Source organism: Callionymus lyra, chromosome 5, assembly GCF_982586985.1.
Source record: "Callionymus lyra chromosome 5, fCalLyr1.hap1.1, whole genome shotgun sequence".
NCBI lineage: Eukaryota > Metazoa > Chordata > Actinopteri > Syngnathiformes > Callionymidae > Callionymus > Callionymus lyra.
This window is the reverse complement of record NC_141822.1, coordinates 36,420,271-36,448,191: the sequence shown is the minus strand read 5'-3', so window position 1 is coordinate 36,448,191 and position 27,921 is coordinate 36,420,271. Positions and strand designations below refer to the sequence as shown.

Below are 27,921 nucleotides of genomic sequence, written 5' to 3'. Positions count from 1 at the left end.
AGTTCTCAAGCGCCACTGCTGTGGAACCAACCACCAGTTTCAGTCTAGAGGGCAGACTCTCTACTTAATAAAGCTTAGTTGGGTTTGATTTAGAGCAGGTCCAGACACAGTCTTAGAGAGAGAGAAGTCAGTGTTTTAAAATTTCCTCAAGCAATCTTTACAAATAAGAATAACAGTGACTTTCTTTCCTGCATCAAGTCTCATGATCTGTACTCCTAACTCAATCTCCTCCTCCTTCCCCCTGCTCCACCTCCATACCCAGTACCTCCTGAGGCTGCTGCTGGATCCAGGACCTCCTTCACCCTGTAATGACAGAGCCAACAGATTCCTCTCCATGGCGCTGTCTTGAATCATTAGCTCAAAGGTTGAATGGAAATGATGCATTAGCATTAGCTAGATATTGCTATATACTACCTGGCTTGGAGTGAAGTGAGACAAAAGTGTTAAAACAAACATTTTTTATTTGATTCAAAGTTAAATTCAAGCTTCTCTTTGCATAATGTAAAATCATTCCGTCAGTGTCACACCTGCCGCTCACACTACAGGTAGTACAAAACCATTGTTAAAGGGAGAAAAACGGCATCAGTGTCTTAAATCAACATTCAAAGTACTGTAGAAGTCAATTTATTAAAACATCAAACTCATTAAAAAGATAAAAGTTAAGTCTTAAAGGAAGTAGACAAATGTTTACTAACATGAAAAGGTGAACTCCGAAGATTTTTATATTTGACTGCATGGTTGATGATTTAATGGGTAAAATAAAAGTAACAAACTTTGACTTAAATGTGCTCTTTGAGCGACAGTCTTGGCCAATGAGGTAGGATTTCGAAAACCCTCATAAAAATCAAAGAAATATTTCTGTCTTTTCCTGAAAGTTTTGTGCAATCACCTATCATTTGATCAGGTACAGAGCCTAGTGTCGGTGTGACAGAGCATGTAGATGGGATGTAACCATTCATAGCAGTGCTGGGACTTGAAGGAACCCTGATGTGATTTGATCGTTTCTGATCTTGTCCTTCAAAGGGAAAAATAATATGGAGAAATGTGGAGACAAAGTTCAAGATGCGGACTCCACCGGTAGGAGGAATTAAAGTTCTTGAGAATCTGAGAAACCATCCTGTTAAGAATCATAGCGTTATGAACTGCCTGTGTGTCTAACCCATCGAGTTGTATGAACAAATGTAGCGTTGACAGTGTTGGCCAAGAATTAATTTCATTTGCCAGGTCAGTAGCATCATTACATTTCACAGTTACTCTTTTTCCTTGAGTCCAAGGAAAAAAAAAATGAAGGACGCATGTTTGCAAGGAAAGCTTGTTGAAGATTTGATCTGTAATCACAAGCAAATCATTCACTCCATGTCTATCTTCACGACAGTTAATATGTAGAAGCAAACTCATATCAGTGTTCCCCTGAAAGAAAGTGCACATTTCTCAAGAATCTCCAGGGTAATCCTCTGGTCACATTCCGCTCTGGATTACAGACACGGTTTGAGGTTCATGTGACACACGAGTGTGACTCCTCCCACATACTGTACAATTAGAACCTCTCAGGCTTTACCCTCAGTCTCCACCAGGGATAAACCCAGGAGACGTCCCATTGTAAATGTTGTTGTGAGACTGTGATCCTCACTGTGAGAGGACATTAAAAAGTCACCTGGCTGCAGCCAACAGGATCTTACAAAAGCAATTTGTGTGACAAATGCGACCTTGCAGCGATGAACCAGACGCTGATGACGTGATGTAGCAAGACATCACCCAGAATATCACTGAGCAAAATCGACTTTATCCGATTTGAAATGCAGACGTCAAGAGCTTGTGGAGCACTTTTATTAGTCCGTCTACACGCAGTGGATCTCATTCATGAAACGAGAGTAAATCTCAGCTTAAATTTTCACATAAAGGGCTACGCTGCTAAAAAACCTACTCCAGACTCATTTATTATTTACATGTAGAAAGAACATGTAATCTATTGTGTCCATTTACAAAGATTAATTGAGAGATTAGAGCGCCCCCTTGACATCAAGATGGTAACACATTTCCTTGAGGCAACCCGCATGGAGTTTGTATTTATTTAAGAATCTGAAATGAAACCAGAATTTGGATAAATCTGAGAATTAAAAATGATAAATCTGAGAATTAAAAATGATTAATTCTTTAATTACAAAATACAAGGTCAAACTAACTAAATTCAGGTAAATTCATTTTCGTATTGCTATCGTTAGCAAAAAGTCAATCTCAAACGCATCAAGCGGAATTGTTGGTTGACCATAAATCTGCTTGTTTATGCAAGACTTTTTGGTTTGGAAAATGTCTTTTGAAATCCAACATCAAGTATGAAAAGTAAGCTGGACAAATTTTGTTTCAGACACCGTGGGAGAAAGTACCGGTTTTTGCTACACTTTTTCGTCAAGTACGTGAAAGCTAGCAACCTGGAGTTGCGGCACAACTGGAAAAGAAAGTTGAGGGATGCCTTTGAGGGCGACAGAATCTGTGTACAGAAGTTAGTTAAGCGAAGGCACTAAAGATTAAATAAAAAAAGTTACCCTTTCATCACGACCACGGAGAGCACAAGGAGTTCACGCGTGTTGGTAGTGAGGGCTGGTCAGCTGACCTCTGGCGTGGCTCAGCATGTTGTTCTGCTACCATTCCTACTGACACAGTGACAGGGTGTGAGCGCATGTGCAGGATCCTGAAGGAGGCGGGCTGTTATTCTCCAGCGGTGATCCTCAAGACCTCTGCAGCCCCCAAGTTGTCCTTAGCTTCTGGTCAAACGTGGTCAGTATCTGTACATGTCATAGGTGCTGACCCAATAGGAGGGGAAAGACCATGGGGGAAACCGACGAACAATTTCTTCCAGCTGAACAGTCCTTCTGCTCTCACCAAAGAAATAGTGAGAGGCGATGGCAACCGAGATGATTCCCTCGGGTCCCAACGGATCCGGATCTCTGGGAGGCTGAGAGGAAACAAGTGTCATTCAAGCGTAGGTTGACTTGCAACATGCCCTGCTTTAAGGGAAACAATATGTGCCTTTCGTATCTTTTATGTTTCTAATTATTGAAGAAAATATACAGTTCCTCATTTTTCTTAATATAGTATATTTTCCTGAGTCTAAGTTGGGTATAGCGTGAATTTTTATAAATATGGCCTCTTTAAATTGTACTTTATATCAAATCCAATAGATGGATCCATCTATCGATCAAGATCAAAGAAAAATAACATAGAAAAGGATACAAAGATTGACACAACACTAATTAATATATATATATATATATATATATACACACACACAAACACACATACGTGTATGAACCACAATTGATCACATTGTATATGCAAAACCCAATAATGAATTTAAAAGTAGTATAAAGTTTGATATTCATTTTAGTGGGAGGGTTTTTGTCCATTTGCCAATGGAGTAACAGCTGTATGCTAATTTATACTAATGAGACTGAATTTTATAGAATTGGTAAAAACAACTAATTATTATTTAAGGAGAGATTCAGAGCTCAGCTCACTTTTTTCACCCAAGAATATTATGCATTTGTTAACAGCATATAATTTACAGGTAGGGCGCTATTATATAAATATATCACTGGCGTATAAAAATGGTAAGAGCTGGAGCAAATAAAAGAAGTAACCCAAAAATACACTGAACTTCCCTCATGTTAGGGTGTCCTCACCTCCTATGTTTTAATACTACTTTGTTTTATGAAGATTATAAAAAAAATAGTTTTGAAGACAAAGTCAGACATTTTACCAAATGAAACAATCACATAACCACACCCATTTTTCTAACAGAGCAGAGGGAGTGGCTAAAAAACATTTTAAAAATCACCAACATTGAAATGTTATATATGTATTTACATAAAATCCAAACTATACTAAATATTTGTGAACCAATTAATCATCCAAAAAGAAGATGTGCGGGTTAAGTGACTTTTTTTCAGGGGTTAATCTCGTGTTCCAATATTCTCTCCCGTCCTTGTTCAATGTGGATGCACTCCACAAATCACTCCAGTCCTCTTACCAAACCAGAAGGCTGCATAAATAATTGAATCACAGCCAAGACATCACTATTTATATAGAGAAATAAAATAACTGTTCTGACTCTTGGCCAGTACCTGGATTTCAAACCAGAAGGTGGATGAAGGAGCATCGAGGCCATGGAAGTAGAAGATAAAATACTCTCCACTGGGTTCATAGTGAGGCGTTCCCTCACCAAAGGACCAGGTGGACAAACTCGACCCGTTATGAGGCATCAGGTAGAGAGACATGTGACTCGGACCTGCAGACCAAAAGCAGTCATATTAGCATCTTCTTAAATCATTATATATATCCAGATTACGCGGGTCTTAAAGCCACAACCATCCACATGGAAGTTGATCTGCCAAGTAACTTAATTGATTTGTGAAGACATAAAGTAACGACACATATATACATATAAACGTCGATGAGGTAGACTGGAAGAAACATGTCTGTTAGCTTTCTCTCTCATGACACACAAATGATACATTCATTAAAAATGGAATGGCTTTAATTAATCACAGCATCAATCCTTACAATTGCCCGTACACTACATTTGCCAGTATCCCTCTGCTACAAAAAGTAGTTAAAGTAATGAGTAATGTAAAGTAACTGAGTTACTTTGAAAAAGAAGCAACTAGTAACCATAACCAAGTAACTACTCAAAAGAAACTTCCCCAACTCGCAAGCGTTTTCTTATTTATCTGTGACTGTCATTTTTGTCACTGTGTTGTCTCGTCCTTTTAAAGATACAATCAGGGTGTTCTATGGTGTGCTAACATGACTCTGTGACCTGATGATCCTTACCTTTCACACTGAAAGTCATCTTTAATGTTCCCCAGCTGGTCTCCTCTTGGGACAGTAGACTGAATTCCATGGGAGAGCTGGGAGCGACTTGAGGGGCTGGAAGGTACCAGTTCTTTCTGGAAACACAACACAACATGAACCCACTTTCATTGACACACTTAGGGTAGTCCTACACACTTGCTGAGGAACTTGACGGGCAGGAACCAGGGGTAGCCACAGAACGGGCGGTCGCTGCGACAGAAGGTGCTCACGCTGTCGTTGAGTTCAGGTATGTGCGGCGTGATGTGCTGTATTGCTGTGAAGTCAAAGCTGTTGATCCAAATGCCCGAGTCCCGGGCTTCTACCAGGCCCTGCAGGTTGTGGAAGGTCCGTGTGGTGTGCTGCACAGAGAGTGCATTCATCTTTAGCACATGCTGGCTCTAACAAGACCGATCTATGACGGCAGTCCGACTCCAGCCATTTTTCAGACAGGTAATGTGTCATGGAGGGTTCCTCTTCAGTTTAATCACATCCAGGTGTGTGTTGTGTAACAAACCTGCAGGAAGACTCGCTTGGGTCTGGGGTGTTCAGAACTGCCCGAGTAGGGAAAGAACACGCTGCAGGAGACTAACAGGAACATGATGCAGAACACTGACCCCAGAGCTGCTAAAATCCACTTGGTGCTCCGAACCAGGTAGATGAAATGAAGCTGAGGAAGACAAGACACCGTGTTTATGAAGTGGACTCACCTTACAGCACGCTTCACTTACAAAAAATGAGGAGAGGAAAACCATCGCCAGGGTTACCAGTGTGGCCAAGACCACTTCCGGGGGGATCTCCGTGCCACTGCGACCCATGATGGGCGTAAAAATCTCAAACACTACCCAGATTAGAAACATGAAGTGGACATAAGGCAACGCCAGGCCCAGCAAATAGAACACGCTGTACTTCACCGACGCCCCTGCAGGGAGATGAAAAGAAATGGGATCATGTCTGGCTGCTGCACAAGTATGTCCAACTGAGATGAACAGTGCTGGTGTTTGACTTTCAATGCTGGAAGAAAACAGTCCTCCTGTGTGAAACGCTTGTTCCCACATTTCCATTCTTATTAGAAGCAGCGCTCACCTCTGTGTTTGAACTCATTGGTGAGCAGCAGTTTGGTGGTGAGGGGGAACGCCACCATGAGCATGGGCACGTATGCAGAACACAGGCCTCGCTGAGTCAACCACACCAGGCTGAGACACCACAGCAGCAGACTCACATCGAAGAAACGATCGCCCAGCTCCACCAACTGGACACCCTGAGAGGAAACATTGACGTTTTAGAGAGTAAGATCCGCTTTAAACCAAATATCCAGTGTTCAAAGCCTATCTAAACAAGAATGGCCTTTTCGTGGATGTTCATTTAATTAGGTTTGTTTTACTGTTAAATGGTATTTGTCCCAATCTATTGAATGCACCATAACCCTTTTTACTATATGAAGCACCCCAGCCACCATAATGCAGAGGAAGAAAATTAAATAATATAAATCAACTTGGATGATTTTAGCATGGTTCTATTTTGTGAACTAGGCTTAGTCTCGTCTTCACTACACAATCTTCTATGTTGCGCCTCGTCTTTTACACATGATTAAGGCTTCTTCACGGAAATACTTGTTCATCCATTTTGTTGACGTAGTAAATGGAGATTATGGTGAGGAAAATAAAACTATGGGGGCCCCTTATCCAACATGTTTTAGATGCATCTCTGACAATTGACTTTTTGTTTTAGAAGAACAGCCAACATATGATAAAATGGATTGTGAGGAGAACACGTATTAAGGATTGCATTCAAACGGATCGACGAAGAGCCAAAATGACAAAGTTACCCTGCGAGTACAGTGACAATAGAAGAGGCCTGTGTGAAGATCATGTACTGCATGGAGCACCCTTCTTTTTTTTCTCTCTGAATCAGTGAAACATGGTGGTGCAGGCAATACTATATGGGGATGTTTCTTTTACTAAAAGGAGCCTGGTTTATGTATCGCATAATCATGGATCAGTTTACCTAAATAAAAAATACTTCATTTTGTCTTATGCCCTTAAAATAAAACAAGACCACGACCCCAAACAAACCAGAAAGCAACATCTCGCTTCCAGACCAACAACATTAAATTGGCAGCCTAACCCCAGTCCCGAAGCTCAAGTCCCATTTATGAGATAAAAAAAAAAGAAATGCAGAGGAATTCACAAGTGGGAAGTTGGTCGACTCCATGTAACACAGATGTAAAGCAGTTTTCAGAAACTATTTAAACAACCAATTATTAGTCAATGAATTAATTAATTAAATATATATATCATCAGATTTTCCAGGTAATACAATTGATTTTATAGTTAATTGTGATGAATGCATACATTATTCTAAAAGGCCAACTACTCATTTTTTCTTCATTTTAACTAGTTAAAAAATCTATTAGTTTTCTTCTGATATGCAGAGAACAATTGTTAAGCTTCCAGTAAGGTCTACTAAGGAAGAAAAGCCCTAAGTGAGATTAGCAGGGGAAACCCGTCCTGACGATCAAACTATTAAAACCCCGGCCAGGCAGGTCAACACGTTCTCAGCAGTAAATAACTGTCGGCCTCACTCTTGTGATGATCACTAACTGTGATGGACCTGCAAGTTGTAAACAGAAACTTTGAATAAAAGCAGCCTTGTCTTTACAGCTGTCAATTTATGTGAAATCCAGGGCACTGAATAAGTGTTTGCTTCTGGTTATAAAACCACTTGAGTGAAACTTCTTGTACCACAAGTTACAATATTTTAGAGATAAACTTCGTCAAGCGGTTAACATTCCTCCAGCATCTCAAAATATTCTTTGACTCAAATGATTGTCCCACACAAGCAATTCTTAGACATCTTTGTCTTTTGACATTTAGGTTGACCATTAAATCAACTAAAATTCACCGCTTCAGCAGGATATTTGTTGTATAGATGAGGAATAGGCATCCATGTCAGCAAGAATTCCACAACCTAGAGCGATGATATCATTAGCCCTCCAACATCACCTGGACCAATTTTGATTTTATGTCTAAAGAATTTTTCAACTGCCCTGAACCGTTTCTGATACTGACCGCATCAGTCAATCCCTCAAGAGCACCACTTCTGACTATTTTTTGCCAAAAACTTACCCCATAGTAAAGGTTCTTGGCCAGCGTGTGGACCAGAATCATCTTCCCTGTGGCCGCAGCTCCATACAAACAGACTGCAGTATAGAAGTGGTTGTACCAGAACATAGACTGGCCCAGGAGAGTGACAGCCAGAGCAACGATCAGCACCGACAGAAGGGCCACGAACCAGCTCACCACTGCGACCCCTGTTGCACATGCCAGACTGCGCACATAACGCAACCCTAAGCAGAAAGAAAATGGTTAACATTCCACATCTTCTGTACATTAAGGAAAAATGTCCCCACCATCGCCACGCTGCGAGGCTTTCTTGGCCAGGTAGAGGAACGTCGCTGTGGCTACTAGGTAGTTGAGGATGCTGCCAACACGGGCGGGGTAGGCCACCATCACCACCCCGAGGAGGTCGAAAAAGACCATGTTGCCATGCCGATACTCAGAGGAGTCGGCCAACTTCTCAGACATCACCAGATGCTTAAGGACAGCCAGGATATTGTCACCTGGAAGCAGGAAGAGAAACAGAAATGACTGGTGTGTTGAGGACTGAATGTTTGCTCAATCATGCTCGGAACACATTCACTCCAAACCATTATCAAGTTTGGACCCTGCAGGTGATTTCAGCACTTTACAATTTATGTTGTGCTTTTGGAGGGAGTAGAAATACTTCACATGTTTTTTCACCCAAAAACACCTTTAGCAACGTTCCTCGCTGAAAATAATTAGCTCCCAGATTAAGTCAACGTGAAAGTTTGTTACATTTGTGAGATTTACTATCTTCATGGTAGCACGGATGGAGGTCATACGTGTGTGGCTTCAGATAGATGAACCATGAAAAGCTGGAAGGTGATTTGATTCCCAACTCCAGCCCAGAGTTGAACAAGTTTGCCAGAGATGTGTCCTGCTTGCACAATCACAGCTAAATTGCTACATTCCCGGACATGCTGCGGCACCACCTGAACCCTGCGGATCCACACCCGACACTCACGGGACCAGCGCTCATTCCTCAGCCGCTCAACTTCTTTTTTATTAACCTGCTCTCTGCAGCAAAGAGGCATCAGCTTTTTTGGTTCACTGCAACGGACCAACAATTGATTATTTTTATTATTAATGGACGAACTGGTCGATTTCAAAGTTTGAACTTCGTTATAGAGTAACATTCTAATTTAAAATTAAGTGGGGGTGGTTTGTTTGCATTAGTCTTTTAAGCAAGTTTATTTTTGATCCAACTTTGGATGATTATTTCTTTATAACTGCAACTAAATTGTTGAATGGTTTGAATCCTTCAAACTTACTAGAGCAGGATCACGACATGTGAATCAATTATTAGGTGAAAACCAACAAATACAATTGCTTTAGCGCATTTAAAATAAACAGGTCATTCCCAAGAAATATGCATCATGCACAATCACATAGCATTATATAAGTATGAATAAATACACTTTTAAAATATAGTTAACAATTTAACAAATTTAATTACAAAATCAACCAGTAAAATAAATGTTGTAAGGATAGTCTTACTTCAACTGTATAGTGTCTTGAGATAACTTTGTTATGATAAATAAAATTGAGTTGAAGTCTTTCTGCACTTTAATCAAATTCCTTTAAATGCTTCATTATTTAAATGAACAAAGTTTACTTTCTTCACACATTTTCAACTTAAATAGCTCTTTAACACAAAATGGCAACTACAACATGAGCAAAAATCCCATCTCCACTCTTGAAATCATGCAAAACTCTCACCGGCTGCTTCTTCCTTCTTTGAACAAGCCTTATTTGCACATAGTGCTTTGGATCTTCTGCCATTGCCATTTCTCAGTCATTTTTGCAATGGTTTGCGCATAATGCTGCTCCCACCGCTGCTCTGCATGACTCCCAGACCAGGATTACCAGATCACCTTTAGCTGGTGGACTCAGCTCCATGCACTCAGGCTGGGGTGTGGCCAACAGTTCAACTCAACAGTCAGAGGCCGTCAGTGAGAGTGTCACAGTTCGATGCTGGTCACATGGAGAATTAGTATGTTGTCACCACATCAGTTACTATGACCTGAGGCTTCGATCAAAGTGCTGCTGCCTGCATGTCTGCACAGTCAATAGAGGACACACAAACACGCCCACGAACACTACATCTATTGCCATTAAGATATTATTCTTAAGACATTCTTATTTGTGCAGGCTTTTCCTTGATTTTCTAGGACTCCTGTGTTTGTTTTATGTGTCTTGGCCTATTAAAGTATATATTTTAAATCTGTATCGTTTTTGATTTTTAAAGCGCTTTGTGACCCTGGTCTAGATAGGTGCTTTACAGATAACTTACTTACTTACTTACTATTGTTCTTCTGCCTCAGCCTCTGATTTGTAAACAAGCCACAATACAACTTCTATTTGTCCACCACTTGGACCGAACATTCTGCTCGGCTTCTCTGCTTTGCATCTTCTGGCGGCCCTGACTTCAGAGAACCTCACCAGATATAGCCGCTTTGAAATCACACGTTGCAGCATCCTCTACAACAGAACTCCAGATGTCTGGTTGCTGCTGAGCAAGGAAGGTTATTTTTTCTAGTGCTGAGAGACCACTTTTGTCTACAAAGCAAAACCATTCAGCATGACAGGTGCATAGATGGAATGAACATAATGTTTGAAAAGAAACTCAAGGTTTTGTTTAGAGAAGCATACAGTTTTCCCTCTACTCAAACACATTCTTGCGGGACATGCTCCGTGGGACTCCTTTAGTTAAGTACAGTGCGTTCTCACCATGCAGGCTCATGCACAGGTAAATTGATTCATTTGTATGTGTGAGTGGTCTCATGTCTATACAGCATGTGGCCTGTATATCCTAACTCGGAAACAATAAAATGAGAGAACAAATAAAGGGCAAACGTTCTTCCTGGATTTGGTTCAGACTTACTATAGAAAAATAATTGACACAACATTTTCTAAAAATCATTAACAATTAAAATGAGTAAAAAATGCCAGAGAGAATCTTGATTAAAGTAATTGGGCAGGCTTTTTTATATTATTAAAAAAGAGGATACACAAATTGAGCTGAGATGCCAAGGTGAGATTCTTTCAGCACCCTTTAACAGACTAGCCAGAGGTTTGATGAAACTTATTCGCAAATCTGTTCCATTCAATGTTATAAAAGCGATTCCTGATTAGGCTGTTAGATATTTAATAGTTAAAGGAACTTTATGAACAGAATTTCTCAATTTATTTTATCTACACAATAATAATGATCCCATGTTTTTAGCTCCTTCTTAAATATAACGGCCCTTATTACAGGAGATTTTCACACTTTGGAGGCAAAGAAAGACTGGACATCTGTAACTAGTCTCATATATAAGTTCATGAAATCAATTTAAGAGAAATATGGATGGATAGAAGTTAAACTGCAGTGGCTCATTCTTGTTTCTCTAAATACAAATAAATAGTATTCAAGAATTTATTTAACGCTAGTTTCAGCAAGCTTAGTTTAACATTTGTACGGCCTCTGGTTCAGCGTGACCCGGAGGCCCGAAAACATCTTTGAAGTATCCTTAGTGTTGCTTTTGGGTCAAGGTGAACGACCTCCCTGGCTTACAGAAATACATATGCAGTGGCGGATCACAAAATACAGAAGTCAGATGTTGTACAACTCAATTACACACATGCTTCAGTATCTATTAGCTTAGTAATTAAAGATGGGTATCACTCCCCATTTCTTAGAGTGAGCGAATGAACATACTAAAAATAAAAACTTGTAATAATCAAACATTTTTCTCAAAATATGCAAATACCACCAGCTGATGGAATGTTTGGTAGATTAAAAAAAAATAAAATTCACACAACACCCCTTATGGTATTTTTGGGCAGTACAATTTGGAACGATGAGGTTTTATTATCCAACAGGCAATCATCCTTTTTGAACAGACATTTAAGCAAATTCTCTTAAATGACAAATGCCAGACTATGTTTACTCAGATGGCCACGGAAAACCAAAAAGTTAACAGACAACCCAATTTTCAGAAATATGGTAGATCATGGGAATAAAAGGTAAGGAATACTTCAAAGGGACTCGTATTGTCCTATTTGATTCAATCGAATCTGCGGTGACAACTTTTTTTTATATTGGCTAATGAGAATAAGGTAAGGTAAGGTAAGGTAAAACTTTATTGATCCCTCAGGAGGTCTCCTTCGGGAAATTGTTTTTTCCAGTAGCCAGCAATTTTTCATAAACAATAAAAAATAATACATAAAAAATAAAATAAGAAAAGAACATAAGAGGAAGAACAAGATGACACAATCTAAGTATAAAGATAAAGACAAAGAACATAGGTCAAAGAAAAACAACAACATGGAACAGAACATCCAGATACTCTCACTCCACTCCTGCCCCCAAACTCAGAATTGTACAATTTAATAGCCAGAGGGATGAATGAGTCCCTGAGTCTATTTGTTTTGCACCTGGGTAGGAGCATCCGTGCACTCATTCTGCTTCTCTGCTCACTGATGACAGTGCTGAGAGGATGACTGTCATCATCCATGATGGACAGTAGTTTGTTCAATGATCTCCTCTCAGCAACTGTCACCAGTGAGTATGGCTTCATTCCAACCACAGAGCCAGCCCTCCTGATCAATCTGTCCAACCTGTTGACACTTCTCTTGGACACATTTCCACCCCAACACACCACAGCATAGAACATGACACTGGCCACCACAGACTGGTAGAACATGCAGAGGAGCTTCTTGCAGATGTTAAATGATCGAAGCCTGCTCAGAAAGTACACTCTACTCTGAACCTTCTTATATACATGGTCTGTATTGCAGGACCAGTCCAGTTTACTGTCCATCCACACACCGAGGTACCTATAGTTGTCCACTATCTCCACCTCGTCACCTCTGATGGACACTGGACATGGCTTTGTCCTGGACCTCCCGAAGTCCAAGACCAGCTCCTTGGTCTTTGAGGTGTTCAGCTGCAAGTGGTTCCTCTCACTCCAGTCCACAAAGTCATGTATCAGACTCCTATACTCGTCTTCGCTGTTGTCCCTGATAAATCCAACAATGGCAGTGTCATCAGCATACTTCTGGACGAGACTCAGCTCTGAGTTGTAGCAGAAGTCTGAAGTGTAGATGGTGAAGAGGAGAGGGGCCAGTACTGTCCCCTGAGGTGCTCCTGTACTGCACACACCAGTGTCAGACTTGATGTCCTTCAGCCTGACATACTGTGGTCGATCAGTAAGATAGTCCGTAATCCAGGAGACCAGACCAGGGTCCACATGCATCTTAGTCAGTTTGTCCTGCAGCAGAGTTGGTTGGATAGTGTTGAAGGCACTAGAAAAGTCCAGGAACAGGATTCTCACTGAACCGCTTCCTTTATCCAAGAGGGAGTAGGTCCGATGCAGGAGGTGAAGGATGGCATCTTCCACACCAACTGCTGGCTGGTAGGCAAACTGCAGGGGGTCTTGCGCGTGCTGGACTTGTGGCCTGAGATGTTTGAGGATCAGCCGCTCCAGTGTCTTCATCAGCTGCGAAGTCAGTGCCACCGGTCTGTAATCGTTCAGCACACTCGGTCGGATCTTTTTAGGGACTGGAACGATACAGGAAGTCTTCCACAGAGTTGGTACTTTCCCCAGCCGTAGACTGAGGTTGAAGACATGCTGGAGCGGCTCAGCTAGTTCAGCAGCGCAGGTCTTTAGCAGTCGAGCAGACACCTTATCAGGACCAGCAGCCTTCCCTGGACAAATCCTCCGAAGTACATCCTGTACCTGGAGTGAGGTGAAGCTGGGAAGTGGTTGTGTGGAGCACAAGAAGGTGGGGCAGGTCCTGAGGCGGGCAGCAGTGAGGGTAAGGTGACCTGCTCAAACCTGTTGAAAAAGTTGTTCAGTCCATTTGCCTCCTCCACCGTGTCCACTGCAGTCAGAGAGGCCTTGGTCTTGTGTCCAGTGATGGTTTTAACACCATCCCAGACCTCTCTTATTTCTTCTCGGCTAAGCTTCTCCTCCAACCTCCTCCTGTAGGTGTCCTTTGCCTCCCTCAAGCATCGCTTCACCTCCTGCTGACCTGATCTCATGGCGTCCCTGTCTCTGCTCCTGAAAGCCACTTTCTTCCTGTTAAGGACATCCTTGACCTCCTTTGTTACCCACGGTTTATTATTAGGGTAACAGCGGACAGTCTTAGTAGGGGCGACAACGTCCAAGCAGAAATTTAAATAATCTGTTAGACAGTGTGTCTGTCCCTCGATGTCCTCACCATGAGACTTCAGAAGCACATCCCAGTCTGTTGTTTCAAAGCAGTCTCTGATGGCGTTCTCCACAGCTGGTGTCCACTTTCTGATTGTCTTAGTGGTCACAGTCTGTCTCTGCACCAGAGGAATGTACTGTGACTGAAGGTGGACCAGGTTATGATCGGACCTTCCAAGTGGAGAAAGAGGTTTGGCTCTGTAGGCATCCTTCAAGTTGGAATAAAGAAGGTCAATTGTCCCGTTATTCCTGGTGGGACAATCCACGGCCTGATGGAAAGTAGGCAGAGTAGAGTCCAGGTTGGCATGATTAAAGTCTCCAGAGATGATGATAAACGCGTCAGGATGTTGATTCTGAAGTCGAGCTGTCATTGTGTGGATCTTCTCACAGGCAGATGCAGCCGCAGCGCTCGGAGGAATGTAAACGCACAGTGAGATCACGTGAACTCACGCGGTAGATAATATGGACGCATGCTGACAGCCAACAGTTCTAAATCTTGACAACACGAGACTTTCTTCACAGTAACGTGTCCCGGACTACACCAGCGTTTATTCACGTACATGATCAGACCTCCTCCTCTGCCCTTCCCACAGGCGTCTGCGTCTCTGTCCGCTCTGAAACCAGGCAGCTCCACATGTGAGTCCGGAGTCAGCTGCGTGAGCCACGTCTCCGTGAAGATCAACAAGCTGCTCTCTCTGTAGATCCGCTCGTTGTTGAGGGCAGACAGCTCGTCGATCTTATTCGTCAGTGAATTGACGTTCCCCATCGTGATCGTTGGTCTGTGACGTCTCCGATTGTCCTTTAGCTTAGCCTTTAGCCGCTTCCCTGCCCGACAGCCTCTGTACTGGCGCTGAAGTTCGATCGGGATCTCGTGGCGATCTCCAGCCCGTGCCATTGACTTCAGCAACAGTAGATCCTCTCTTGAGTAAACAAGACGATTCTCTCCATATTCAAAAGTATCCATTAAAAAAAAATTATAGTAAAAAAATAATAAAAAACAGAAAATTATAGAAAATTGCTGCGGAGCTACTGGAGAGGCAGCCGTCCTTGTCGGCGCCTTTAATGAGCAGTCAGAATATACATAACACTAAATATTACCATACATAGATTTAACTCAAATATACTGGATTTCTAAGATAACTGTTGAGAAGAAAGGTGCTGATATGTTCGGTGTATTTTTAAATGTTCTCAGATTGTGGAAAAACATGGTGTTGGATATTGATAAAATTGCATTAATCAAAAAACAACAAGCACATTTCGAAGGTGTGTTTTCTACAAACAAGAAGCATAAACTGTAGATATGGCCGCAACAAGCACTGCTTGATGGCTTCGTGGTCTGAATGAAATTTTACCAAGGGAAAAACAAGAAGAAAAAAAAAACATATATATGCTTAAAGAAAAAGCTGACAAATGTGAAAGAATACAAAAGTCCCATCTGTAAATCATAAGTCACAAAGTCTGGAGGAAACCAATGGGGAGTATATGGACCATTTCAATTAGAAATGTACCATCCAATTTACTAACTATTTTTATAAGGGAATGAGACCAGGTGAAATGTAATACTGGAGAGGTGACCCTGTAATAATAATGTAATACATTTAAATAAAAACATGTAAACAAGAACTGAGGCCGTGCATACATTGTAAGGACATCCTCCAACATTAGTTACTTGATGGAACAACCATTTCCTGACATTATCAACATTTTCTTAAAGTTTTATTTAAATATTAATCAGTTTTTGAACTACTTTACCAAGTGACGGACGGAGAAATAAGATAACCACATGACCTCTCTGGAACAGATCAATATTTGTAAGGCATTTGCAGCCTATGTTCCTTTCACAAAGATTAAAATATTTGTTTTATGAAAGGTCACATACCTGCTCTCTGTATGGAGTCAGTCAGGATTCTGTCAGCGGTGTCATAGTTGGTATGGTAGATAAAGCCGTTCTCAATAAAAGCCAAGTCAATGCCTGTGAATAAAAAATTAACATTATAGATGGGAAATCTTTCATTGGCTTTTAAGCGTATTCTCACCTGGTATGTCACCAAAGTCCCTGTAAATTCGAAAGTCTGTATCAGAGGGTATGACTCCACTCTGAAAAACCTCTTGGCCCACCACCGAGGCAAAGGGGTGTTTGGCCGCTTTAACATAAGCCTGAACTAGCCATGGGTTCTCTGGACCTTTACAGGGAAACGAGTGGTTACATTATTTTATGAGAAAACAGGATTGAATGATAGTTCTTATCACTAGTCCATCAGAAGCACAAGAGGAAACAACGATTGTTGAGGTCTAGAAAGAATGTTGGATCTTTGGCTTTCCTGTAAACTTAGTCACCCAGTGTGGTGCCGAAGTTTGACCTTTTCCCAGGATCCAGTTGTTTTTGTGCACCATGTGCGAGCACAGTATGCGCATCACGCAAACTTTTTCAACAACTTCACCGCGCCCTAAATTTTCCTACTCTCAGGCTATGACCAACAGTCATTTATGCAATATATAAAATCTTTCTCACCTATGCCAATTCTCCAGCCAATTCCCACCTTGCATTCCTTTCCATTCTCTGCTAAAGGTAAAGTGCTAAAGTGGAAAAAGATCCAACTTTATTTTTGATTGGCCCACTTCTACACTGACAAAAATAAACGGATAATCTTTTCGTTTTGAGTGGTTCAAAGTTAATATGTCAACATTAAGAGACGTTAGTAACCATTTTCATATATTTCAGGATAGATCCAGATGTAGCCTTTTATGCTTCAGACTTACGTAACAAAAACACACTCCGTTGCAAATTCAGCAAAAGAATAGTTTGGAAGAACAATAAAGCGAGTTTTAGCTACAGCTAAAGGCTAGAGTCACGCAGAGGGACCCTTATGTGTGGTACATCACTGCTGCACTGTTAACATCAACTCGACACACGACATTCAGTCTTATTTTTACTTTGGCGGCAGAATACCTGTCTGGAAGACAATCTCCTTCCCGCCAACACCAGCCGCCTCCAGGTTGATAAAGGCTCTTACTTGTTTGGCCCACGGATGCTGAGTGATGAAGCCATGACTGGCCTGCGGAAAACAATGAAAGACACAAGGCCCAAATGAAGGGAAATTTAACAGACCATTAAAAATGCATTTTTAAGCAGGGAGTTCAGCTTTCACGAAAGAGATGGATAGATATAGATATATATATACACACACACACACACACTTTCTTGTTCTTTTGTGTGCGCAAACACTTTTTTGTGCTGTAGTGGCAAGAAGTGTGCAAAATTGGGTGCCCACAAAAATAAACGGATAATCTTTTCGTTTTGAGTGGTTCAAAGTTAATATGTCAACATTAAGAGACGTTAGTAACCATTTTCATATATTTCAGGATAGATCCAGATGTAGCCTTTTATGCTTCAGACTTACGTAACAAAAACACACTCCGTTGCAAATTCAGCAAAAGAATAGTTTGGAAGAACAATAAAGCGAGTTTTAGCTACAGCTAAAGGCGGAGACATTAAAGGCGCCGACGAGGACGGCTGCCTCTTCCAGTAGCTCCGCAGCAATTTCTATAATTTTCTGTTTTTTTATTAATTTTTTACTATAATCTTTTTAAATGGATACTTTTGAACATGGAAGGAATCGTCTTGTTTACTCAAGAGAGGATCTACTGTCGCTGAAGTGACCTGTGAGAAGATCCACACAATGACAGCTCGACTTCAGAATCAACATCCTGACGCGTTTATCATCATCTCTGGAGACTTTAATCATGCCAACCTGGACTCTACTCTGCCTACTTTCCATCAGGCCGTGGATTGTCCCACCAGGAATAACAGGACAATTGACCTTCTTTATTCCAACTTGAAGGACGCCTACAGAGCCAAACCTCTTCCTCCACTTGGAAGGTCCGATCACAACCTGGTCCACCTTCAGTCACAGTACACTCCTCTGGTGCAGAGACAGACTGTGACCACTAAGACAATCAGAAAGTGGACACCAGCTGTGGAGGACGCCATCAGAGACTGCTTTGAAACAACAGACTGGGATGTGCTGCTGAGGTCTCATGGTGAGGACATCGAGGGACAGACACACTGTCTAACAGATTATTTAAATTTCTGCTTGGACGTTGTCGCCCCTACTAAGACTGTCCGCTGTTACCCTAATAATAAACCGTGGGTAACAAAGGAGGTCAAGGATGTCCTTAACAGGAAGAAAGTGGCTTTCAGGAGCAGAGACAGGGACGCCATGAGGTCAGCTCAGCAGGAGGTGAAGCGATGCTTGAAGGAGGCAAAGGACACCTACAGGAGGAGGTTGGAGGAGAAGCTGAGCCGAGAAGAAATAAGAGAGGTCTGGGATGGTGTTAAAACCATCACTGGACACAAGACCAAGGCCTCTCTGACTGCAGTGGACACGGTGGATGAGGCAAATGGACTGAACAACTTTTTCAACAGGTTTGAGCAGGTCACCTCACCCTCACTGCTGCCCGCCTCAGGACCTGCCCCACCTTCTTGTGCCCCCCCCAGCTCCACAGAACCACTTCCCAGCTTCACCTCACTCCAGGTACAGGATGTACTTCGGAGGATTCGTCCAGGGAAGGCTGCTGGTCCTGATAAGGTGTCTGCTCGACTGCTAAAGACCTGCGCTGCTGAACTAGCTGAGCCACTCCAGCATGTCTTCAACCTCAGTCTACGGCTGGGGAAAGTACCAACTCTGTGGAAGACTTCCTGTATCGTTCCAGTCCCTAAAAAGATCCGACCGAGTGTGCTGAACGATTACAGACCGGTGGCACTGACTTCGCAGCTGATGAAGACACTGGAGCGGCTGGTCCTCAAACATCTCACGCCACAAGTCCAGCACGCGCAAGACCCCCTGCAGTTTGCCTACCAGCCAGCAGTTGGTGTGGAAGATGCCATCCTTCACCTCCTGCATCGGACCTACTCCCACTTGGATAAAGGAAGCGGTTCAGTGAGAATCCTGTTCCTGGACTTTTCTAGTGCCTTCAACACTATCCAACCCACTCTGCTGCAGGACAAACTGACTAAGATGCATGTGGACCCTGGTCTGGTCTCCTGGATTACGGACTATCTTACTGATCGACCACAGTATGTCAGGCTGAAGGACATCAAGTCTGACACTATGGTGTGCAGTACAGGAGCACCTCAGGGGACAGTACTGGCCCCTCTCCTCTTCACCATCTACACTTCAGACTTCTGCTACAACTCAGAGCTGAGTCTCGTCCAGAAGTATGCTGACGACACTGCCATTGTTGGATGCATCAGGGACAACAGCGAAGACGAGTACAGGAGTCTGATACGTGACTTTGTGGACTGGAGTGAGAGGAATCACTTGCAGCTGAACACCTCAAAAACCAAGGAGCTGGTCTTGGATTTCGGGAGGTCCAGGACAAAGCCACGTCCAGTGTCCATCAGAGGCGACGAGGTGGAGATAGTGGACAACTATAAGTACCTCGGTGTGTGGATGGACAGTAAACTGGACTGGTCCTGCAACACAGACCATGTGTATAAGAAGGTTCAGAGTAGACTGTACTTTCTGAGGAGGCTTCGATCATTTAACATCTGCAAGAAGCTCCTCTGCATGTTCTACCAGTCTGTGGTGGCCAGTGTCCTGTTCTATGCTGTGGTGTGTTGGGGTGGAAATGTGTCCAAGAGGAGTGTCAACAGGTTGGACAGGTTGATCAGGAGGGCTGGTTCTGTGGTTGGAATGAAGCTGGACTCACTGGTGACAGTTGCTGAGAGGATATCATTGAACAAACTACTGTCCATCATGGATGATGACAGTCATCCTCTGAACACTTTCATCAGTGAGCAGAGAAGCAGAATGAGTGCACGAATGCTCCTACCCAGGTGCAAAACAAATAGACTCAGGGACTCATTCATCCCTCGGGCTATTAAATTGTACAATTCTGAGTTCGGGGGCAGGAGTGGAGTGAAAGTATCTGGATGTTCTGTTCCATGTTAGTCTTTGTATCTTTGTCTTTGTTGTTTTTCTTTCCTTGACCTATGTCCTTTGTCTTTGTCTTTAGACTTAGATTGTGTCATCTTGTTCTTCCTCTTTATGTTCTTCTTATTTTATTTTTTATGTATTATTTTTTTTTTTACTGTTTATGAAAAATTGCTGGCTATTGGTAAAAAATAATTTCCCAAAGGAGACCTCCTGAGGGATCAATAAAGTTTTACCTTACCTTACCTTACCTTAAATATTAATACAATGGCGAGTGCCTAGAAGTGCGTTACAGTGGCATATATGCGGCATTCAGAATTACACATTCGGATTCACACGGGATCAGTATTATCACCCGATGTCTGTGTTTGGCAAATAACAGTAGGTAATTTGGGCAGAATTATTACAATACAAATCAGAGACATGGCGCATTCGCACAGGATTAAAACTCAGACGTTCACTGTAATTACTACAAATGACCAGAGGTCCCCAGATAATACTTATCCCGTGCAAATGGGGCTATAGTCAGCTGGGTAGTTGGGTTAAGAAAGTATAGGGGCCTTTTCATTTGTTTAGAAGACATACTGGTTTAAACCATCTAACAAAAGTGACGCTGGAAAACTTTTAAAAGTAAATGGTCAGAACAAAATCCGAACCATGTGATCTCACCTGCAGAATGTTCTCCTCGGCTCCATTAAAGAGGAAAACCACACCGTGCCGTAGAGGTGTTGACTGGTTGGCGAGCGAATGTAGAACCTCCAGCATCACTGCACAGCTCACCGCATCATCACTGGCACCTGTACAACAAAATGTTGTTTGTTGAAACCTTCACACAGGTGGGCGACAGGTGGATGTGGGCCTGACAGCCACTGAGCAATCCTTCATTTCAGGCGTAGCAATGATAGAAGTGGGCTGTCAGATCAAACATTCAAGGAATGTGTAAACTGGTACACCCTGGTGGTGAGAAGGTCAAGAAAGACAGAAGTTGAACAGAAGAAAACACGCGAGCCAGGCAGGTGACAAAGGTCTTGTTCATGATGACGGTCAGCTGAGAAAAAACTCACACAAGGGAAAATTACCCAAAAGATCAGAGAGGCAAATGCAGACATCATGTGCTCCAGCTTTTAGGATACAGGGTGTTCAGGGAGGGGAGTGGGGGGAGGGAGAGTGGGGTGGTTTCACATCCTCTCCATTCAGACTATTGCAACTTGTGTAAGTTGTGCAAGACCAGGAATTCTCATCCAATAAATTAAAATCATTCTTTCAATCAATCTTTGGTATGTTTAAATATGCTCCACACAAGAAGCCATGTGAACATGCGTGTCCTCCTGGAAACACTTTTCCTCTAGTGAGGTCCGCGATGTGTGCAGACCTTTTACAATTAATGGGTGAATAAATGAATAAATCAATGAATTCATTTAATGAGAGAAACACTAACCAATTACAGGACCTGCATCAGTTTCATACCTGGACTGTGAGCCACTGTGTCAAAGTGGCAGTTGGCCAGCATGAGGTGCTGCGCCCCGCTCTTGGGCTCCAGCCTGACGACGATGTTGGTGACTCTGTTGTAGAAGCTGGTGAAGCCTCCAAGAAAGTCGATGGAGAAAGACCCGGTGGGCCGTTGCACATCCACTGAAAGCTTGTGAGGTCCATGTGCAGTCTCCAACTGAATTTTATGTATCTGGTCTAGCAGGTAGCCAACCGTTAATACCTCGTTCTCTTGGCTGCCGGCCGGCCGGGGACCCACACTGGTTATCCTCTCCAGATGTTGTCTAAAGAGAAACAAAGAAATACATGATGAATAGATTGATTCTGTTGCATTGCTGTCATTCAAATTGAATGGAATGATTGGAAGTCCCTTTAAGACACGTTTCATACATTTTTGTAATGAGTCTCCGGCCATATACAGTATATAAACACACTAAAGACATTTAAAAAGTTACCGGTTCAATCACAGCTCCGTTTATGATCGTGACACCGATTCATTTACCCGATGGTTAGCAGGAATTTACATAGTCAAGGTCATTTATTGGTAGTTTCATTTGAGAAAGATTTAATTCTCAGTGAGATAAATGATTAATTGTACTACACATGATGTGGAATGAAAGACTTTATCACTCACATTGATCACTTACATGCTCAACATGAGCATACTAAAAATACTTTAAAGCAGAAAGAAAATTACTTTTCAACTCATTTATTTTGAGGTTGTTTTTTAGAGCCTCTTTAATTTCTGTAATTGAATCTACAAGGTCATGGGCACATGAAGATGGATTGTGGTGGCCAGAGCCTCAATGCATTCAACTCACTTAAGTTTAAAATCAGTTAAATTAAGGTAAATCCAGCACTCTCAGTGGCTCGAGTATAGCCCCGTTGACCTCAGATTGAAATGCTTAATCCCACTTTCCTTCTCCCAGTGGGAACGGTTAAGTACAGGGAACTCGCTTTACTCACTCATCAAGTTTCATCTTTTCAGATCTGTTGTGATTGTGTTTGTGAACTCAGATTACATGTAGCAACCTTGTACTCTTCTTGAACAGCACTTTAGCTCTCAGGGTGACAAGATAGACATTTCAACAAAGTTTAGGTCAACATCTGCAGGCTGACTTGACTTAACCCATCCTAAACTGGCTCTCAAATGGTCAGGCATCTAAACTCAAAGGAGAGGGAAGCTTATGTTTCACTTCTCATGCAAACTCAGCATCCATCCCATCATAGTCGCCATGCCACCATCCCACTCACACTGTGGTCTTGGTCTCAGGTTCTTTCCATCTTGCTGGGCGCCATGATAGTGGCTTATAATAATGTACCATGATAATTTCTCAATTCCTGTCACGACACGCCGCCTCATCAACACTCCAGAGATCCATTGTTTCTTATATGGAATAGAAAACAATATAAAACTGATCATAAGCCATACTCGCGAGGATCTGAAAAATGACGGAATCGATAAGGTGGACCAAAGTAGGTCATGGCAGTTGGTACATGATCTGGGAAATCTGCACCATCTGTGGACATATGGACTCAGACGTAATGGCCCATCACGTTTCGCCATCTTTTTATAACAACCCGATTTAGACATAAATGTATTATATAATTCCCAACGATTGCACTAGTAACAGTCAAACTATGCGATGAAAACATAATTTTGTCAGTTTGGCGAATGGACATGTACTTTAATGGTAATTTGCCATCTACTCGTAATAAAATAGTTCTTGCAAAACAATGGTTGTTCTTGGAAGCCCCCAGGAGATCACAGGGCATATGCCAAAACACCACAGTTGTGTTGTACTACTAAACTTAATGAAGAATTTGAATAGAGTAATTGTGTAAGGTTTCAAATAATATAATAGTCATTAACTACCGGATGTTTTGCCTTCCATTTTCCACTTAATCCTTCATAAAATGGATACTTTGAGACTAGAGGCATAACATTATCGGCTAAATGGCGTATTGAGATTGGACATGTGTCAGCTGATGCACACATTTCCCAAATCACGTGCTGACAGTACACGGGCTGCGAAATTGTCGGAGAAGAGCCAAGAGCTCAGCTATGTAGCTAGAAGTTTAGTTACGATGATGCCAGGCAGAATTTCTAAACTGATGAGCTTTCCAACATAGACACAGGCTACATTTTGTAAAGCTACCATCATAAAAGTAGGCAGAAGAGTAATGGAACATCTGAAATGCCGAGCAGGGAGGTAGGAGAGGCTACAGTAAAGCGAAAATGACGAAGTACGCTCACCTGAATTGGTCTTTCAAACTGTATTTCCAGTGGGCTCAAAAGATGCTGCTCCCAAAGTTAATATGAAAATGATGTAATATCAAAACAATCTTCTGGCCAGACGGTGATTAGGCGGCACAGAGGTACATCAATGGGAATCAATATCAAATCAGATAAGCTCGGAGTCTTTCATACATTTTTGCTCTATAAAAAGAGACCTTAAAAAGAAAACCATTGACTCTGTTGAAGCTAAGACGCACACAGATTACTTTCCAAAAAAACTTTGTGAAGACCATGGATATGTGGAAGGAGACTTAAGGCTAAGGCACTCATTTCTCAAAGACTTCATTGTTTTGTTTTTTTTAGTTATTTCATTGCTGGTGTCGTTTGACGTAGACCTTTTAACTTTCCAAATCACCTAAATTTAATTTAACATAAATGGGCCCACTTCACCTCTGAACAATAGATCATTGGAACTATAGAAACTCTGAGGACAAGCATTTAGTTACTTTGAGCAGGGCTCAGTTTTGAGGTCCTTTTTGGTAGATTACATCTTGTCGATTCTTTTCTCATATGAAAGAGAAATCTAACCAGGCATCTCCATCCTCTGTTTGCGACAACAACCTGATACTTTTTTCAATGCCAACACCATTATATTAGAGCAGGTCATAACTACAACTGCAGCAAATGACACGATAGAACTGCAACATACACAATTCCATAACAAGTTGCCTTCAACAAACCAAGACCAGATGTGGACTTTACACTTTTAGATAGCTCCTTCGCTGCAACCCTGTGTAGCCAAGTATAACTCTAAATTCTGACTAACAGGTTAAAGATTATGGGCATGAACTTAAAACTCTTCACTGGTTTCCAGTTTCTTTCAGGATCAACTTTAAAATTCTGGTTCTTACTTTCAGAGCTATTCATGGTCAGACTCCTCCTTACATCACTGATCTGATCCAGCCTTACACCCCAGCTCGGGCTCTGAGGTCTGTGGATCAGAAGCTAATGATGGTTCCTCACACACGGTTCAGGACCAGAGGAGAGAAATCCTTCCAGGCTGTTGTTCCTAAGCTTTGGAACAATCTTCCTCTCTCTTTGCCCTTGATGGAGTCTACTGACTCCTTTAAGAAACATCTTAAGACGTTTCTATTTGTTCAGGCTTTTCCTTGATTTTCTGGAACTCCTGTTGTGTTATCAGTGTTATCTTGATCTTTAAAATATATACTATTATATACTACTATATTTATTGAATATTGTTTTGATTATTTAAGCGCTTTGTGACCCTGGTCTGGAAAAGCGCTATACAAATAAAAATTACTTACTTACATAACAAACTACATGACCAAAGGGAACCCCAGAGCCATGTAGACCAAGTTAGGCATAAGCCTTAACAAGTTGAAATAATCCAAAATGATTATTAGATGATGTAGTTATGGGGAAAGTTGAACTCAGCAACATCTGCCTGAGACAACACTGATGGTGTGCCTGCAATATAACTTCACCTTTCCTGGTGTTATCTTGAACCGGTACTTTTACAGCTGTTGATCCATGACAGCGACATGTCTAGTATGTATTGACACAGGTGAGCAGCAGGTGGATGAGGAAGAGAAAGATGAGGAAGTGGAGGAGGAGGAGGAGGAGGAACACCCGGTAGTCAGGCGGGTCCGTTACCGAACTAGAGGAAAGGTTGGAAGCGGATCGGCACAAACAAACCATTTTAAAAGTCTCCAGTGGCCAAACTCACCTGGCTCTGATAGCATTGAACTCCCCGGTGGACTGTCCAATGACCAGGTGTCGCAGCGACACACGCACGAGCCCCCACAGCAGCAGAATAAACACGGTGACGAGGGTCGCCGCCAGTCCTTCTCGAAGCAGGTTCAGCCTCACTTCGGGCTTTCGCTTCGGGTCTTCGTTGTAGCCGTTGTTCTCGCAGCGGTACCGCAGGCCGCCGCCGACGTCCGGCCCCGAGTAACTGTGGAGGTTTTGTATCGGTTTGTGCCTCCGCACGGCGTTGTCAGCGTCCATGGTGGAGCCTGCGGTGCATCAGCTGTGGCTCCGCTCACAACCGTCGCTGGTTTATTGGCCTGTGACGGAGAGCGAGGAGGCCCAAATGAAAGCGACGGGAGGGGCGGGGAAGGCGAACACATAAATAGTAAGTAAGTAAGTTAGTAATTTGTATTTATAGAGCGCTTTTCAAGACCAGGGTCACAAAGCGCTTAAACAATCAAAACAATACTCAATAAAATATATACTTTAAAGTTCAAGATAATACTGAGAACAACACAAGAGTTCCAGAAAATCAAGGAAAAGCCTGCACGAATAAATATGTCTTAAGATGTTTCTTTAAGGAATCAGTAGACTCCATCAAGCGCAAAGAGAGAGGAAGATCGTTCCGAGTAACAGCCTGGAAGGATTTCTCTCCTCTGGTCCTGAACCGTGGGAGAGGAACCATCAGAAGATTCTGATCCACAGACCTCAGAGCCCAAGCTGAGGTGTAAGGCTGGATCAGATCAGTGATGTAAGGAGGAGCTTGACCATGAATAGCTCTGAAAGTAAGAACCAGAATTTTAAAGTTGATCCTGAAAGAAACTGGAAGCCAGAGAAGAGTTTTAAGGATCAGAGAAATTTGAGTTCTTCTACTAGAGCGGGTCAAAATTCTCGCTGCAGAGTTCTGAATCAACTGCAGGCGAGACAGCTCCTTCCTGTTAAGACATGAAAAAAAACTTTTGCAATAGTCCAGACAAGAAGACACAAACGCATGGTTTAGAAGAAGGTTTAGAGAAGTTTAGAGATTTTTCTCAGTTTAAGGAAACAGTTCCTGGTCAGTTTTCTGCAGTGTTGAACTAGAGACATGTAAAGACATGTACAAACACAACACCCAGGTTTCTCAGGCTCAGTTTGACAGACTGACCTAAGTCACCCAAGTACTGACTCAACCCTGGAACCTTATCATCAGGAGCAATCACCAGAGTTTCAGTGTTGTCCACATTTAGAAATAGGCCTGAAATTACTGAGGTCAGTTGGATCTAATAAATTATCCTGGCTTTTTGAGCAAAGGCTCCACAATGGCATGTTTAAATGCATTGAGGAAATCCCCTGTGGAAAGGGAGAGGTTAACTATATTGGTAACCCAGGGCCCAATTACATCAAATACTTTGATAAACAGCCCACAAGGAAGGACGTCATCTGAGCAAGAGGAGGGTTTCATCTTGTTCACAAGTGCCGAAATATCCCCCAGAGATACAGCACTGAAGGAAGACCAAGAGGAGGAGACATGCTCAGGAACAGCAGGAGTTCCACACAAAGGGGGAGAGATTTTCTCTTAGATCAATTTAATTTTGTCAATGAAAAATCTCAACAATGCATTGCTGTCAGCTTCACAGAAGACGGGCGTGATTTGAGGAGCAGGAGACACAAGAGAATTAATCGTGTCAAACAACACTTTAATTTTTTTAGTGGTTCACAAACAAATCTGATTCCCTCTCAATCACTTAACCAGCTCTAGTTTAAAGCACTTGTAGTTGTTTCCAAATCAATCTGAAGATTTAAGATGCACGAGAAACGGAATGCAAGTCGAATCAATGCCTAAAGAAGTTAAAAAGCTCTACACCAGCAACTCCAAAAACCCAAAAGTTGATGCAAGGTGTAGTTAATTTAAATTTCCCTTCCTTTTTTACAACTGTTATGTGTGATGCTGCCTTTCTTGGCCAGGTCACCCTGTGAAAGAGATCTTTATCTGAATGGGTCTTTATCTGGTTAAATAAAATAACTAAAAAGTAAAGTATTCATAAACATCTAATCCTCCGGTGGAAGTAGAAGCACGTCTCGTAATACTGGGTAGAGTCATTATTTAGGCTGAAATTACCCTCCAACCATTCAGAATAGGCGGACTTCGCATTTGTCCTAGACTCACACACATATCATTTAAGAAGTCAAATGAGCTTTTAGGAAAGATTTTTTAAAGACAAAATAAAGTGTGATTTCTGCACACATATTGCTTGAAAGTGGAGCCCAAAGAGGATTTTCAGCCAGAAGCATAAGAAGATTTTTTGCTGAAAATGGTGCTA

The 27,921-nt window shown here is 42.1% G+C and overlaps 1 protein-coding gene across 1 annotated transcript; it reads right to left on the bottom strand.

The window, feature by feature from the left end:
• Window positions 1-443: 443 nt before the first annotated feature.
• Window positions 444-25,932, bottom strand: ermp1 (endoplasmic reticulum metallopeptidase 1). Its single transcript, XM_087792230.1, has 15 exons — window positions 25,599-25,932; window positions 21,592-21,896; window positions 20,794-20,921; window positions 17,139-17,244; window positions 16,225-16,371; window positions 16,068-16,160; window positions 8,261-8,470; window positions 7,977-8,197; window positions 5,935-6,109; window positions 5,580-5,770; window positions 5,366-5,518; window positions 5,008-5,210; window positions 4,831-4,946; window positions 4,122-4,285; window positions 444-2,953 (listed from the first exon to the last, which is right to left on the bottom strand). The coding sequence occupies exons 1-15, from the start codon at window positions 25,877-25,879 to the stop codon at window positions 2,777-2,779; spliced, it is 2,670 nt and encodes an 889-aa protein (XP_087648356.1). The 5' UTR covers window positions 25,880-25,932; the 3' UTR covers window positions 444-2,776.
• Between the last annotated feature and the right edge of the window lie 1,989 nt (window positions 25,933-27,921).

Excerpts from the sequence above, each read along its gene's own strand:
- ermp1 (XM_087792230.1), bottom strand. The coding sequence starts at position 25,879 with ATGGACGCTGACAACGCCGTGCGGAGGCACAAACCGATACAAAACCTC. Across the intron at positions 17,245-20,793 it reads CCGAGGAGAACATTCTGCAG|GCCAGTCATGGCTTCATCAC; the intron begins GTGAGATCACAT and ends TGTTTTCCGCAG. Across the intron at positions 5,771-5,934 it reads CAATGAGTTCAAACACAGAG|GGGCGTCGGTGAAGTACAGC; the intron begins GTGAGCGCTGCT and ends ATCTCCCTGCAG.